General features: G+C 38.5%; 1 protein-coding gene across 1 annotated transcript in view; it reads right to left on the bottom strand.

Annotated features, from left to right (window-relative positions):
* Positions 1–15016, bottom strand: part of STAM (signal transducing adaptor molecule) — a gene marked incomplete in the record, with an annotated part of 1274308 nt that extends 1259292 nt beyond the window's left edge. Inside the window, 1 exon segment of the mRNA XM_044067544.1 lies at positions 14534–15016. Coding sequence (XP_043923479.1) covers positions 14534–14573 — 40 coding nt within the window.
* Positions 15017–15234: the final 218 nt, after the last annotated feature.

Below are 15234 nucleotides of genomic sequence, written 5' to 3'. Positions count from 1 at the left end.
ACACCTTGCCCGATAGACCTTACCTTCTTTTTCAAGGAGCAACAGGCCAGTCATAACAAAGTTGAATTTTCAGATACCAATCAAGTTGTCTACCACCTTTTTGAAGGGAAAACGTATGCTGGATTGCTGAACTCGAAGTAGACGGCAAAGATGTAACCACAATTGATAGATACTGTGTTTTGTTTTTTTTTGGGAGGGGGGGGGGGGGCGAACAGTTAACATTAATATAATGATTACAATCCAGACAGAAGCAGACTAAGAAAACAAATACTACTACTGTTGAGGAGCCTTGAAGCAAAGATAGAATTAGCTGGAATTTTATGGCTAGGCCAATGGTACCACTGGTGTTTGCTGATAAAATGACAGAATTAAAAGGAGAATATATGCAGAGTAGAAGGCAGACATTAAGGTGGGAGTATTACTCTCTAATAAGGTATGAGTGAACACAGAAACCAAGGGCCATCCTCTTTCCTCTCTTACTTACTTTACATCTAGAACTGCTAGCAAAGAAAGAAAAGATATCATAAATTCAAGGATATAACCGATTTACTTGCACTCAAGTAAAGTGCCAACCCGCAGGTAGGTCACTTTATGTGACCCACGAAAAATGCGATTCAGAGACGGCTTTAGTCATAATGAGGAGGACCTCATTACTAGCTCATTTACATATCTCTGAATCTTATTTTTCTGCCACCAACATCGACAACCCTTTGCAGTGGTACTGTTCGCTGACAGCCAATGCATCATGTTGGAACAGACAATCCCCTGCCACACAAACACGCATATCCACTCTACATCAAACTCCATCCCCTTAAACATACTCACCCATTTAACTACATGCGCGCACACACACACACACACACACACACACACACACACACACACACACACACGCAAACCTCATTCTATTCATACTTGTACAGACCTACACATTGTCTTCCACATACATACTCACACACCCCCACTTGCATGTCACCACTCAATGCTGAACTTAAATGCGCCATGACTTCTTCCATTGAGGTTAATGGATGACCACTGCCTTTTGATGGTGTTAAAATATTCCCAGCATTAAACAGCTTTCTAAAATCACTAGACAGAGTAAATCTGTAGCTGGATACATTTCGGCAGGGAGCACATGGCTAATTAGCAAAAGCCACTCTCCCAGACTGCCTCATTACAATGTACCATGACTGGTGAGACTGCCCTCCATGCTGATGCTGCCCACAAATAGACAATGGGTCTATATGACTACACCGAAAGATCAGAACAGCGAATGTATGTACATTGACACATTTACGTCGATGTACATACAGAGCGGAACACTTAAACGGCGAAAACCGGAACGCCGAACGTGTTTCATACCTAGCAGCATGATGGTGGGGATAAGGAAATATATCCTTTTCCCCACTGTAGTGTGGTCTCGGAGTTGGTACATTTAAGTAGGGGGTGTGGGGGGTGCAGGGGGGCTTGCCCCCCTGCAAAAGCTAATTAATGTAATATTTTAGTTTAGATTTTACCTACCTGTGTGGTGCATTATGATGATGAAACACGTTCAGCGTTCCGGTTTTCGACAGGTGTTTCGCTCAGTATGTACATGGACGTAAATGTGTCGATGTACATACATTCGTTGTTCTGATCTTTCGGTGTAGTCATATAGACCCATAGAAAATCAGTGTTGAAAGGCAGTTTCTGAATCAAACAGGGTTACTGCAAGGTGACAGATGCTCATAAGGTTTATTACTCACAGTTACCCTTAATGAATTCCAAGCTTTATTTGCAGATGATATTATTTTGTACTTGAAACATCTAGAAAAGGATACTTCAGTACTGTGGAGTATTTTAAGACAATTTCAAGTCTTTTTGGATTACAAAACAAGCTATAGCAGTGAACTATGCACTCACGAATGAGTTGGTTGACTACCACCCATACTTATTATGGGGACATGACAAGATGAAGTGTTTAGGTTTAATGATTAAACAGGATTCAGTTGTGTTGGCAAATGATATCTGGAAAGACTAAACAGAACATAACACAAAAATTAACAACCTGGGAGGTCTTGATTATGGATATAGATAGCAAGATAGAAAAAAATGGAAAAGGTGTTTAGTTCCTTGAGTTATACACGTCAATTATATGTTTTTAGTCCCTTTAGTCTTAATACACATCAGGTGTATTTTTAATTAATTGGAGAACAAGTTATTGATGACAGAGAGGTGAAGGAATTTATTTAGGAGGAAAACTGGGCAAGAGGTCAGTGGGATAAGTTGATTTCCTCATAAAACAAGGTGGTTTAGGGTAAACTATTTTGAAGGTATACTTTAAAGCTATACAATTAAGGCTCATATACAGAACTCACACAGGAGATAATAAATCAAAGTGGAAAAGGATGACAATGAAATGGTGGGATGCATCTGTGAGATAAAAAGAAAATATTACTTTGAATGCAAATTCTTAAGGAGAAACTAGAGCAATATGTGATTACTCCCAAAAGTAGTACGGGCAATAAAGTGTTAAAAAGAATATGCAGGTATACTTAACTATGCTACCAACATATGTAACTCTGTACCCAGAATGGCCTCCTTCTACTGTTCATAGGTGCTGAGAACAGCACTCTTGGCAAACATAAAATATTAAAGCAAAACTAATTTTGTGAACTATAACCATACCTTGACCTCAGAATGCAGACCATTCTTGTCACGGTATTAGAAGCCCAAAACATTATGAAAACTTAAAAAAGCTGGAATTTGGACCACAGAAAACAGAATGCTTTCGTTATCAGGTATGGATAACTGTGTCCAGGCGAAGAGAAAGGGACAAGAGAATGCTAAGTGAAAGACCAGTTCTTGTAAGTTTTTCAGCAGAGTCTAGACCAAAAGATGTTGTTTAAGAAACATAATTAGTCTTCTTCTTCTTTCGGCTTTTCCCAGTTAGGGGTTGCCACAGCGGATCACCTGTCCGCTCATGATTGGCAGTAGAGTTTTACAGTGTCGACTTGCCAGCCTGGTGCCCAACCTTCCACAGAAGGTACACACTCATACCTAGGGCCAATTTAGAATGTCCAATCCACCTACAGCATGTCTTTGGGATGTGGGAGGAAACCCACGCGACCACAGGGAGGACATGCAGACTCTGCACAGAAGGCACCCCAGCCGAGGATCAAACCAGAGAACCTCTTGCTGTGAGGCATCAACACTAACCGCTGCACCACCGTGTAGGATACATAAAATATACTGCCTGACTGGTGTATAACAATCAATTAGAGAAGGTTAGAAAAGATTGAGAAACGAGAATAAAAAGGCAAATGTACAGTGGTACAGCTCCCAAATAAATCAACAAAAAACAGAAAAAGTGTAGACATTTTGCAAATCAAGTGTCTGCACAGGGATTGTTATACCTTAAGTAGACTTCAGAGGATTTTTCCTCCGGTAAACAACAAATGCTGGATATGATACATAAAAGACAAAGGTAATAGGGAACATATTTTTTGGGATTGCAACAACTTGGCAGATTTTAAAAATTTCCTGAGTACCTGGGCAGATAAGAAAAAATATTGGTTCACACATATTAGTAATGCAATTACTGTGCACACAAGTTAACTGTTAACAATATAGTTAACATACTACTCCTACGCAGTACTAGTAGCTGTACTAACCAGTATCTCTTACCACTATAAAGGGCATTCTGGTAAAATGAAAGGAACTGAACAGTTATGATTAGTATGCTACCCCATCACCTGCAAGTACTTGTTGCATGCTTGCAGGAAAAAAGTATATTACTTCATGGCAGGAAGCATATAGTACTCAGTGTATCCCAGTGGGGGCATACCTAGTACCTACCTATGAACCTATAAACATTGTCACCACAATACACAGGACATGCTGGAGGGATAGACTCCTGTCCCAGAGACTTCCCATACACTGGATCAGGCTACCCATCTATGTTAAGCAAAGTTCTTCATTAGCACTCTTCAAGAAAAATCTTGATGAGTGGATGGGAAATAGGAAATACACCCCGGGGATCACTTCTGTGTCTCTGCTCAACAGTGGCACAGGAAAATAACTTTCTTGGGTGGCGTAAGCCAGGGAGCCTTGTTGGCTAGTCTTACGTAGGTCCTTGGGCTAATAGCCTAGTACCTACCTATGAACCATATATACACAGGCGAAATTAACATACATTTTAATAAGACAAAAAGTTTAGCAACCACAAGTGCAGTGAACATTATGAATATATAAAAAAGTTATTTTTTCCTCTCATGTAAATGAGTTTTATCGTTGTTTGCAAGTGTGTGCAGTAACTGAATAATATATCACGGTTTTGATATATTCTGATGTGTTTTTGCTAGATGTTATAATGTTAAGGTAAAAGATAATGCAATAAAATGTGCTGATGGCATGTGACCTCAAATCAGGTAAGTGCATAGGGGGTACAACTTAACACTGATACTCAGGAGGTAATAATTTTCTATTGCTACACAGCTTAGGGATGTCACCACCATTAGTTTGCTTATTACCCAGGAGTCCGTCACATGTTATCACTATGCATTCCCAACTTATGGATACACAGCTGTAAGTTTGGCATACCTTCCAGATACGGTACAATTACACTGCGCAGTCACCACATATAATGTAAATTAAAAATAATACCTACATTAGTACTGCTAAGTAAAATCACCCATTGTTAAATTGGTGCTGTGATACTTAGTTGATCAACTTCTTGTATGTATACTGTTCATAGGTAGGTACTAGGCTATTGGCCCTAGGGCCTATATAAGCCTAGCCAAACGGCACTGTTACTTGGTCTTTGAGTATAAATCTACCAAATAAAATGAAATTGCAGCTACTCTTTACCTGTTCTGCGTTATCAGTCTTTTCTTTTTTTTTTTTCCACATCAGCTATTTGCATATCTTGGTAAAACTAATACAAGTACACATAAAAATGTGACTGCAGAGACCTTTACATGCTAAACAGGATATATGAAGAGCCTTAAATTAAGAATAAAAGTCATGATTTTCAGTTGTGGTGGTGACATTGTATGCTTGTACACCATGTGCACAACATACTATAGTTCGATATAGTAGTATCAAAGTGCATGCTGAATAAACACTAATCAACAATTACGTCGAGTATAACAGACATGTAGTACATGCAGCATGTTAATTATGCTCCAATAATCAGAAAAAGGCAAACCAGTCAAGATCTGACCTTAACAAATCTTAAGCACCCCTTGCTTCGCTGCCAAGGTGAATTTCTTGGCTTCCACGTCTTGAACACATAATAAATGGGTTATGATCATCCAGATGATCATAATCCTCTACATTTGACAAGAACTCATGGGAAACTGAACACATCTCCACTGCACCGGTGTATCCAGATAAAGGATGCCCATACTGATGCATGAATTGCACCATCTTAGCTTTGAACTGCCTGCCAAAACAACTTGAATTTTAAAAAAATGCAGGAAATGACCCACCTAACACACCAAATAAGAGCCTCATATTTTTCTAATGAAAAGTACAGCAAGAATACTAAAGCAATATGACAGCAAAGAGTTGCCTTAACCTCAAGCTATAACAAATGTATACATGCATTAAACTGCACAAACATTTTGCTAAAAGCCAGTTAGAAAGAAATATCATGTTACTACCTAGAATGTATCACAATGCTATAATATTCAATGCACATGTGGTTGTGCCAGTTCATTGTGTAGCACATTTTTCATGTACTGCTGTCAGTACATCATGTAGCACATTTTACTGTGATATACTAATATAAGTTATTCTGCAAGTATTCAACATGTATGCATGAGTAATTGCATTCACAGTTGTGGTTACTGTATTTTGCAAGCTCCCTGCATTAAATTTTACCAGAATGATAAAGCCTATCACAATAGTATGTGATAAGGGGTAATACAGTTTTTCATTTCAATGGTATGGAAGTGTACTGCTACAGTTTCACAATCTATTACAGTACTAGCATGTACGAACCACGACTCTGCACATTGCTTTGGTACACTGTTCAATACTACAGATGATTGTACTCATACTGCTCAGACTATGGCATGCTAACAGATAAAAGCTTTACGAGTCTCCAGGCATGACCATACTGCATGACAATCTAATTATGTGGGATATTCTAGTCATACCTGCAACTTCTAGGTTTCTGCAGTTATACTCCCTCTGATACTAAATCCTACATCAAATGCATACTCCAAGACTTTTTGCTTTGCAGAGGAGGTTGGGCTGACTTTTGTGGATGTGCATCTCCTCTAAACCTTCCTCTCCCTAACAGCAAGTTAGATTCAGTGTAACTCAGGTAATTAACCCCCTCTAATGATGGGATTATCAGCGAGGTGCAAGAGAAGAGTGAGGCTAGCAGCAGTCACGGACACTCATGCTGGACAGCTTTAAAGTGCTAGAAAACTCTACACCCTGTGTGCTGTCATTGTGAGCTACTAGGCATGGCCTTTCTTTGGGTGTGTCTCCCCACCCCCATCTGATAATACTCCCTCATTGCATGGCATTCAACTAGTCCAGATACCATTCACGATTCTGGTCTTGACCAAAATCCGACAGAAAAGGAACAGCAGCTTCACTGCAGCACATTTTCATTATCCTTCCCCATCAAACAGAAGTGAGCAAGCACAGACTCGGAATTCCCCAATCCCTCCCAACCAGGTCCTATAGGTTCCAGGACTGCATAAATGAATGCAGGTCTGGGTCATGTCAAATCTTCATCTTCCTGCATTAACAGTTGGGTTGCTCTGTACGACTTGCTGACTGACACACACTGTTGGATTAGCAAGTGTTTGTGAATACTGACACTGTACGGCATTAGTCTCTGGCAAGTTACACATTTTGCACAGAATAAGATTCTGAGACACTGTATTCTAATAAGATCCATTAGTGATGTATAGCACTGAAGAGCTAAATATGGCGCTAATATGTTATACAGTCTAGTATTCTGAGACATGCTCATATATGGGATTACCACCTCTACACAGGGAAATTATGTCCACGATTGTACCATATCCACTGTGATGTACATAGTCTTGGGTCTGTTTTGTACATGTAAATGACTACGGTGCTCCTGCCATATGCGGATGCTGAGAAACACTTTTGTGAAGCATCTTTTGGAAACTAATACAGATGATAAAAAAAAAACTGTAATGCTTGTTACGGGTACATCTTGTGGGTACTGATGCTTTTGCTACACGCGTGTTGCCCAGAGCTGTTATGTTCTTAGCATAGAAAGCTGTTTGCCATCCACATTCTCCATGATAGCATGTCCCTTACCAGTTTTATATATATATATATATATATATATATATAATATAAAATATATATGTATAATATAATATATATATATATATATATATATATATATATATATATATATACACACACACACACACACACACACACACACACACACACACACACACGTGTGTATAAATAAATTGCATATCTGTGTGGCTGCATTTAATCTTTATAATGCTCAGAATGAGTCTCTCTCTTACACGCGCGTGTACACAACCAAAATATAAGCAAAAGCAATATACACTACATTAAGAGACAAGCGCACTGCTGCAGTATTTAGAAGTTAGAGATCAAAAAAAAAAGTTTTAAGAGCGACAAGAACTGGGCTACTGAACAACAGTCCTCATCTGACATCAAACTGTACAGTTACAGTTTGTAACATTTCATGTACTGAGAAAGGTGAAGCCAGGCAAAGTAGCAACACCAAAGAGAGTTTGTACCTAAATGAACGAGTAGAAAAAGTGGATGATTTAGCAATGTAGTTTACCTTTTGACATGGTTATCTGGAGAAGGTGTGTGTGTGTGTGTGTGTGGGGGGGTGCACAAGTAGCTAAAACTGAAATACTGTATCAATCCCAAAGGTAAAAGGATAGAGAGAGAGAACGGTAAGCTCATGGTTGTCAGGAGCTAACATGCATCATTTCAAAAATGCGTGTTTACTTTAACAACAAACAGGTAAAACTTTACAAGAAACATCTACATTTCTGCCAGTCTGCAAATACTGCTTTCTGGCTGCCGGTGCTACAAATAAATGAGGAGATGAAATTAAGGCAAAATATACATAGTTATTTTTATGAACTACAAAATATATTCATCTAGTTCACTCATTCATTACTCATAAGGATGTTATAAGACATAGTACTAAAAGAACCAGTTATAAGGTGAAAATGAAGGACTTTAATGACATAAGAAAAGACAGCTGTGTCAGTGTATCCAAAATGAAGTGCCTTTGTTACAGCTAGTGTTAAAAAGTGATCCAGGCTCAAAAGAAAAATATATGCACTAAACGCATAACAAAAGATGTCTGCAACAATTAGCAGTTCTACACAATGATTAATAAGGTATTTATGTTAAATTCACAGTGAAATAAATCCTCAAAACACCAGTCAGTGAGAAAATGAGTTAGTGAACTGAGAAAAGTAAGAGGAAGGGCAAGTGTCAAACACAGAGACACTAGGTCAGCAGAATACTTACTATTTTCAAATTAAGATCATTAATAATCTTTTACAATCCGATTATGATTCCTATGTACTGAAGAGAGCCAAAAATTAGACTGTTCTATAGGGCCAACTGAATCAAGGTTAAATCAGGTATTCTAAATGCCAAAAATCTTTGTGTAAGACTACAAGATAGTTATCTGGTAAGAAAGTCTAAAAAAACTCAGTAAAAATCACAAAATGTTCAAAACTAATAAATGAAATTGATGTCTAGCAATTATATAAAAATAAAGTATTATATAAATAAAACAAGAAAGCCTTGTGAATAAATGGAGAGCTGTGATTTAGACCAGGACATAGCACTACCACTGCCCTCCTTTCCTTCCTCGAAATCATCAACTCTGCTCGCAACTCTGGTAACGTAGTTTCTACCCTCCTCCTCGACTTATCCAAGGCCTTCGATACTGTCTCCCCATCAGCTCCTGCTTTCTAAACTCTCCCATCTTAATCTCACCTCTTCTATCAAAATGGTTCATCAGCTATCTTTCAGCCACGGCACAAGCTGTAAAAATGGAACTACTGTAATTCCTCTTTCCTTCACACCCCAACACGTGTACCTCAAGGCTCTATATTATATTGGGTCCCTTATTATTTAATATTTTTATCAATGATTTCCACCAAAAGATCCCCAATGCTAAACTCGTGCAATACGCAGACTATCATCATCATCATCATCATCATCATCATCATCATCTGCTCTGCTAAAACTCTACCCATATTAATAAACCTTACTCAAGAGGCCTTCTCCCCCACGGAGTCCTGGATGCTTGACAACCATCTAGCCCTTAATGCCTCCAAATCTAAAATAATGATTTTTACCCCTTCTAGACATACTGCTGTTGACAAAGCATCCTTCTCTATACTCAGTCTAAACAAACATCTACTGAAATAGTTCCCCATGCAAAACTTCTGGGTGTCCTTATCGATGACCAGCTAAAGTCTAACATCCACCTACAAATAAATATAAAAAATAAATAAATAAAAATCACCAAAAACTCGGAATGCTTTATTGACACAGACGCTACCTTTCTCTTTCAAAAACATCTACTGAAATAGTTCCCCATGTAAAACTTCTGGGTGTCCTTATCGATGACCAGCTAAAGTCTGACATCCACCTACAAACCAATATAAAAAAAATAAATAAAAATCACCAAAAACTCGGAATGCTTTATTGACACAGACGCTACCTTTCTCTTTCAAAAACATCTACTGAAATAGTTCCCCATGTAAAACTTCTGGGTGTCCTTATCGATGACCAGCTAAAGTCTGACATCCACCTACAAACCAATATAAAAAAATAAATAAAAATCATCAAAAATTCGGAATGCTTTATTGACACAGACGCTACCTTTCTCTTTCATCTAGACAACTCCTATCTACCACCTACCTCATCCCCTCCCTTTTGTATGGAGCACCACTACTAATAATCTCCAATAAACCCTGAAATCTAAACTATCCTCATGCTATAATAAAATTTCTAAGTTTGCCATAGGATCCAAATCATCCACTCTCATCATTGTAACTCCCTCCCATGCACTAAACTGGTTGGAACTCCCAAGCTACCTAACTTTCATTCAACTAACAGCAGCATACAAGCTCATTTTTAAACCCTCTAGCTGTCCATCACTCTCCTCTTCCTTAAAACTTCACCAGCCACACGGAACACTTAGATCTACAAATCAGAACCTCTTGGAACTTTACAAGCCTTTTACTGTGATTCTCCCTTACTAGATTATGGAACTCTCTTCCCCCTCACATTAGAACTACCCAGAATCTCCCCTCCTTTAAAACATTACTCCACTCTCATCTCTCCTCTCTCTGGGAATACTCCTGTACTCATCCTACCTGAAATCCTGACACCTATCTCTATCTTATCCTACTCAAAACTCTGACATTGCATAAATTCTTTTGTCTACAATTATGATGTGCTAAATGAGCATTAATTTGTTGTTTTTGTAAATATATGAGTTGTTGACTTAGTTCTTATATTTGAATTGTTTTTAGTTCATTTGTTCCTCTTATATGCTGTACTAGTTATCACTTTTAAATATCTTTTTAATATTGTCTGTCTGGAGCTTTTCTCCTCGGGCCTCCTTGGCACAATGTACTTTCCCGGTTAAACTGAAATAAATAAATAAAATAATAAATATGTATATGCAAACAAAACACCTATAAAATGGTACTACAGACTAGATACAAAAAGTGAACACATTCTATAGCTTGAAGTGTGGCATACAAAACTGCACTTAAATGAATTGGTGCAGTACAGCATTTTATTGAATGGTTTCAATACAATGCTATGTATTAACACATGCTATAATACGTGTTTGATAAATTTCGAACTGCATTTCTGCAGGCTTGCAAAAGTTTTAGAATGGCTCTGTATCTCAACCAAGTGGCACAAGGTCAGAATGGTTAATTTTGTTTCAGGTGACTTGAGTTCAAACAGCAGTATGTGTTTTAGAGGGTTGGCTAAGAAAGTATTCTTGGAGAAGGGAACAGGATTTGTCACTGTGCCAAAAATTCACTGGAAAGCCTTATAGAAAGAGCAATATAAACATGGCAACATAACTACACATGGAACTGACAGATTTTGCACTAAAATCATTGCTTTAGAAGATGTGCGCACAAAAAGGGACCTCCCCTAAGACAATGAATGATAAATCTCACCCACTATTCATGAATCTTTTCCTTTGAAACAATGAAATGCAAAATGCTGTAAGGGTAAGCACTGTTTGCATAGTAAAGTGAAAGAAAGTGGAGAAAGATCAAAACTAAACACAAAAAATATTGTATCTGAATCTATATATTGCTAACTTAATGGCACTTTTACCCCATCACCCATTAAGGCGGACTCCTCAGCCAGTACCTCAATCCGCTGCCTACTTCACCAAATTACTAAAATGTTCTATGAAAGTTATTATACTAAACTTGGTGGATGGAAGAGATGGGAAATTGCAAAAAGCAAACCAAGACAAAAAAAAAAAAAAAAAATTCAAACCAACTAGAATGATTTTTTTAATGGAATCAACAGTAGCCAGAAGCATGCTGCTTTGTCATGTGAAAAAAATTTAAATAAGCACCATTCCTAATTCATCCTCAGTCTTCCTCTGATCTGTCAACACAGATACAAGCTACAGTCTTGTTATGTTAAGGATAGCTTCCCACCAGTTTTCTAGTTGTCAAAGTTTCATCATGAAGTCTACAAAAGTTTTAATATGTGACAACCACTCCTGTCAAGGATGGCTTCCACCAGTTTTCTGGCATGTATGGCTAAGCGCATCCATGCTTAAAGTAATCATTCCCATTATTTGCAACTCAGATAAAAACAGTTCCACGGGGGAAGAAAAGAGAGAACACTCCACAATTTTGGATTCCTCAAAACAGTCTTAAAGTCCTCCATTGACTTAAACAACAAACTACCCTACCGAAGACAGAAAATATGGTGTGTATTTGCAATCAGTCATTTCTGTAATTGTAAAGGACCAGATTTATCTTGACAAGTATACAAAACTTTGCAGGGCACATTCCTCAAAATAGTCCTCTTTAGGTTGGAATAGTGTGATCAGACCTTTAGACACTCATTCACAAAGACAAACGGGTACAATCATCTAATTATACATAAAAATAAATAACAGAATGCAGAAGTTACTTCTGTGATACCTCACCTTTGTCCATCTCGGGGGGGGGGGTGTCTGTGTCAGATTCCAGACAAGAAACATCTCACTTCCTCATCCCTGCACCTCTAGTCTTAGCTAAAAATGTGCTTACTACAAAAATAGAAAATCTCTTGTCATTTTACATTCCATCTGGAATACAGGTAGAAAATAAACCACTATAAACAAAATCTGAACAATTTTTTCTTGTTATAGAATCCCAAACTCATCACTGCCAACTTCTACAGCAGTGTAACTAGCTACCTGCAAATAACAGAGCCTCATTTATATTTAGCTTTCCAATGTACAAGCTGTTAAACTGGGACACCCCCCCCAAAAAAAAATAAATAAATGAAATAAATCAAGCAGTCTAACTACACACTTAGAGGCAGCCATGAAGTTAGCATTACTCTCAACAGATGTTGTTTTAAAACCTCCATAGGAGGAAAGAGCTTTCTCTAAACCAGGTCTCAGCTACCTGCAGAAGTGAGGCAATAACAGACACTTCAATTGTTTAGAAAAAAACTAAAAGAACTGTTTAAGGACACAAATGCTCATTTCCATAACTGTATCAACCAGTCCACTCGCCATAAAAATAAAAACTAAAAGTGTTGTGGACTGGTAAGCATTCTCATATATGTGTTAAAGAATTTCTCCTGCACTATCTGCCTTTGCGGATACAATCAGGACAGGACAGTTCTCTCTGTATCAAGGAATTTTGCTTGGAATGTGCACTACATATGGACTTTGAATAACAGCACTATGCATTAGATATGGTTAAACTTCCAAGCCCCTGCTTACACTTACTAAGGGTATCAGAACTTGTCAGAGATTTGGGATGCATGGCGAGGCTTAAAAAGGCCCTTGTTGTCATTAGCCTAGTAAACATCTATGGACAATGCTAACTGCAGCAACAACAGCCACTTGTGTCTTATTGAAATAATGATGATACCAAGTGACTTAGAAAGAACTGTAGAAACTATATCCTTAACCTACAAAGAGTCAGTTTGGATCAAGAGTGTAAAAGCCCCATTTCAGGAAATTATGGAGATCCTCATCACTTTACCTCTGAATTATCACTACATCTGTAAGTAGGTGAATAATCCAGAAGTCAGACAAAGCCTCTCATGCAAATATGTCACTTATTTCTAACTAACTATTTATTTGGACCACGAAGGATGGCCCAAGACAGCAGACTGTAAGATGAACAATACAATACCAGTGCAAGTTTAGGCTTCCGCTTTCTTTTTTTGTGCTGTTTTAATCCGATTTTTTTGTTACCTTGTTAGTTGTTTTAGACATAGACATTCCTCACTTATCTTAATTATTGGAAGATTCAGCCAAGCTGTCATCTATACCACTTGACAAAATTCGTGCCAAACATTAACAATTTAAGTGATAGAAATACCTTCCGATGAAAAATATGACGCCAAATTTTCTGCAGCTATATTAGCTCGTATAATCTTGTGCTCTTTGTATACCTTGCATACAGAGACAATTACTTACGCTACACTTTTTCAGTTTAGTTCCACATCTTGGGTACCGGTAACATAGCATTTAAGCCAAAATAAAGCTCTGCTTTATCAAACATCAATTAAAACGGAGCCACTAAAGCAATGAATCCCTTCATCAGCACCACTTATCAAACTCTCCAGGGTCCCAAATCGCCCACAACTACCTAGCGTCTTCTGGCAAAACAAACAGTACCTAATGAAATAAAATGGGATACTGTTATCTAGTGATACAAGGGAAACATAAACCATGTTTCTGGGGTCTCACTGCAACGTAGGTCTTAAAACGGGCTGGATTAATGAACTCTATTTTTGTTTTCCCTCAAATGCTTTTTGCAGACATGCTATAAAAATATTTCACGAAAGCCTGTGGAAATAGCTAAACCCATATAAAGACAGAGATCAGATACTGACCACCACCACCCCAAAGGCACAGCAAACAAAACACAAAGGCAGTTAGCAGACAACAGTAATGTGTTCAGTTAACGAGAAGCGAAGATGTGCTTTGCGGTAAGAAAATGTTTATAAGATACTTCTTTATAACCACAAATGCAATAAGAAAATGTTTATAAGATACTTCTTTATAACCACAAATGCAACACAATGTTATCTGATTTTCACAAACGATATATTGTTCTTGCCCTACTGAAAAGTAGTACAAGCAATCTTCAACAACCAAGGCCCCTGACTACAGCTGCAACCCAGACTATGCAAAACAATATCATCCTTATACGCTAACAGACAGATCTGGTGATAAAGACAGCATCACTACCTATAGACAGACAAGACCCGTTGCTGTCAGAAACAAAAGGTACAGAGTTTCTCTACTCACCAACATCTTGGTCAAATGGATTTGTTGTGAAAAGGGGCATTTCCTAGGTGGGTTTCACGGTCGGCAGTGCCGCCGTTCTCTCTGACCAACTCCTAACAGGCGGTTTTGTTTTTTCCTACCGGTTGCGGAGCCTGTCGCTCAGTTACTTTAGGGACGAATTGATGCTGTTACTCAGCAAACTGACTCACACGGAAGGCACTCAATCAGCCAGCAGCATCAGCTCCCAGCCGCTGCACCAGAGAGCAGCGGGCATGCTGGGAACACAGGCTGTCTCCGACACTGCCTGTCTCTCTCTGCTACCCCAACTACAGAAAGGATACAGGGGGACAGGAGCTTGGGACCTAGATAAGGGTCTCTTTGTCACAGTATACGGCTTTAGTTAAGCCCCGCACTTGCTCGACAACAAACTGTTTAAGACGAACTTGACTTTTGGGAGTGTAGCTCACTAGGGGGTGAACCCTATGTGTGGTCAGGCGACTCGATCAGGTGACTGCAGCTGGAGGTCAGGTGAACGTGTAAGATTGAGAAAGACGGCATAAGGTGTTGGAGTGTGACTTCATCTGGTCAGTTTGGGAATGTGGAAATGTATTTTGGGTTGGAATGTCTTGCAAACCCAAATATGATTTCTGCAGACGTTTTAATTAATACTGCTTTTGCAAAGCATCAGTCTAAATATCTCAAATGCCTGGGTGAACTACTGC

Source organism: Protopterus annectens, chromosome 3.part1 (genome assembly GCF_019279795.1).
Source record: "Protopterus annectens isolate FY-2018-M chromosome 3.part1, PAN1.0, whole genome shotgun sequence".
In the NCBI taxonomy this organism is placed as follows: domain Eukaryota; kingdom Metazoa; phylum Chordata; order Ceratodontiformes; family Protopteridae; genus Protopterus; species Protopterus annectens.
This window is presented reverse-complemented; position numbering and strand designations above follow the sequence as displayed.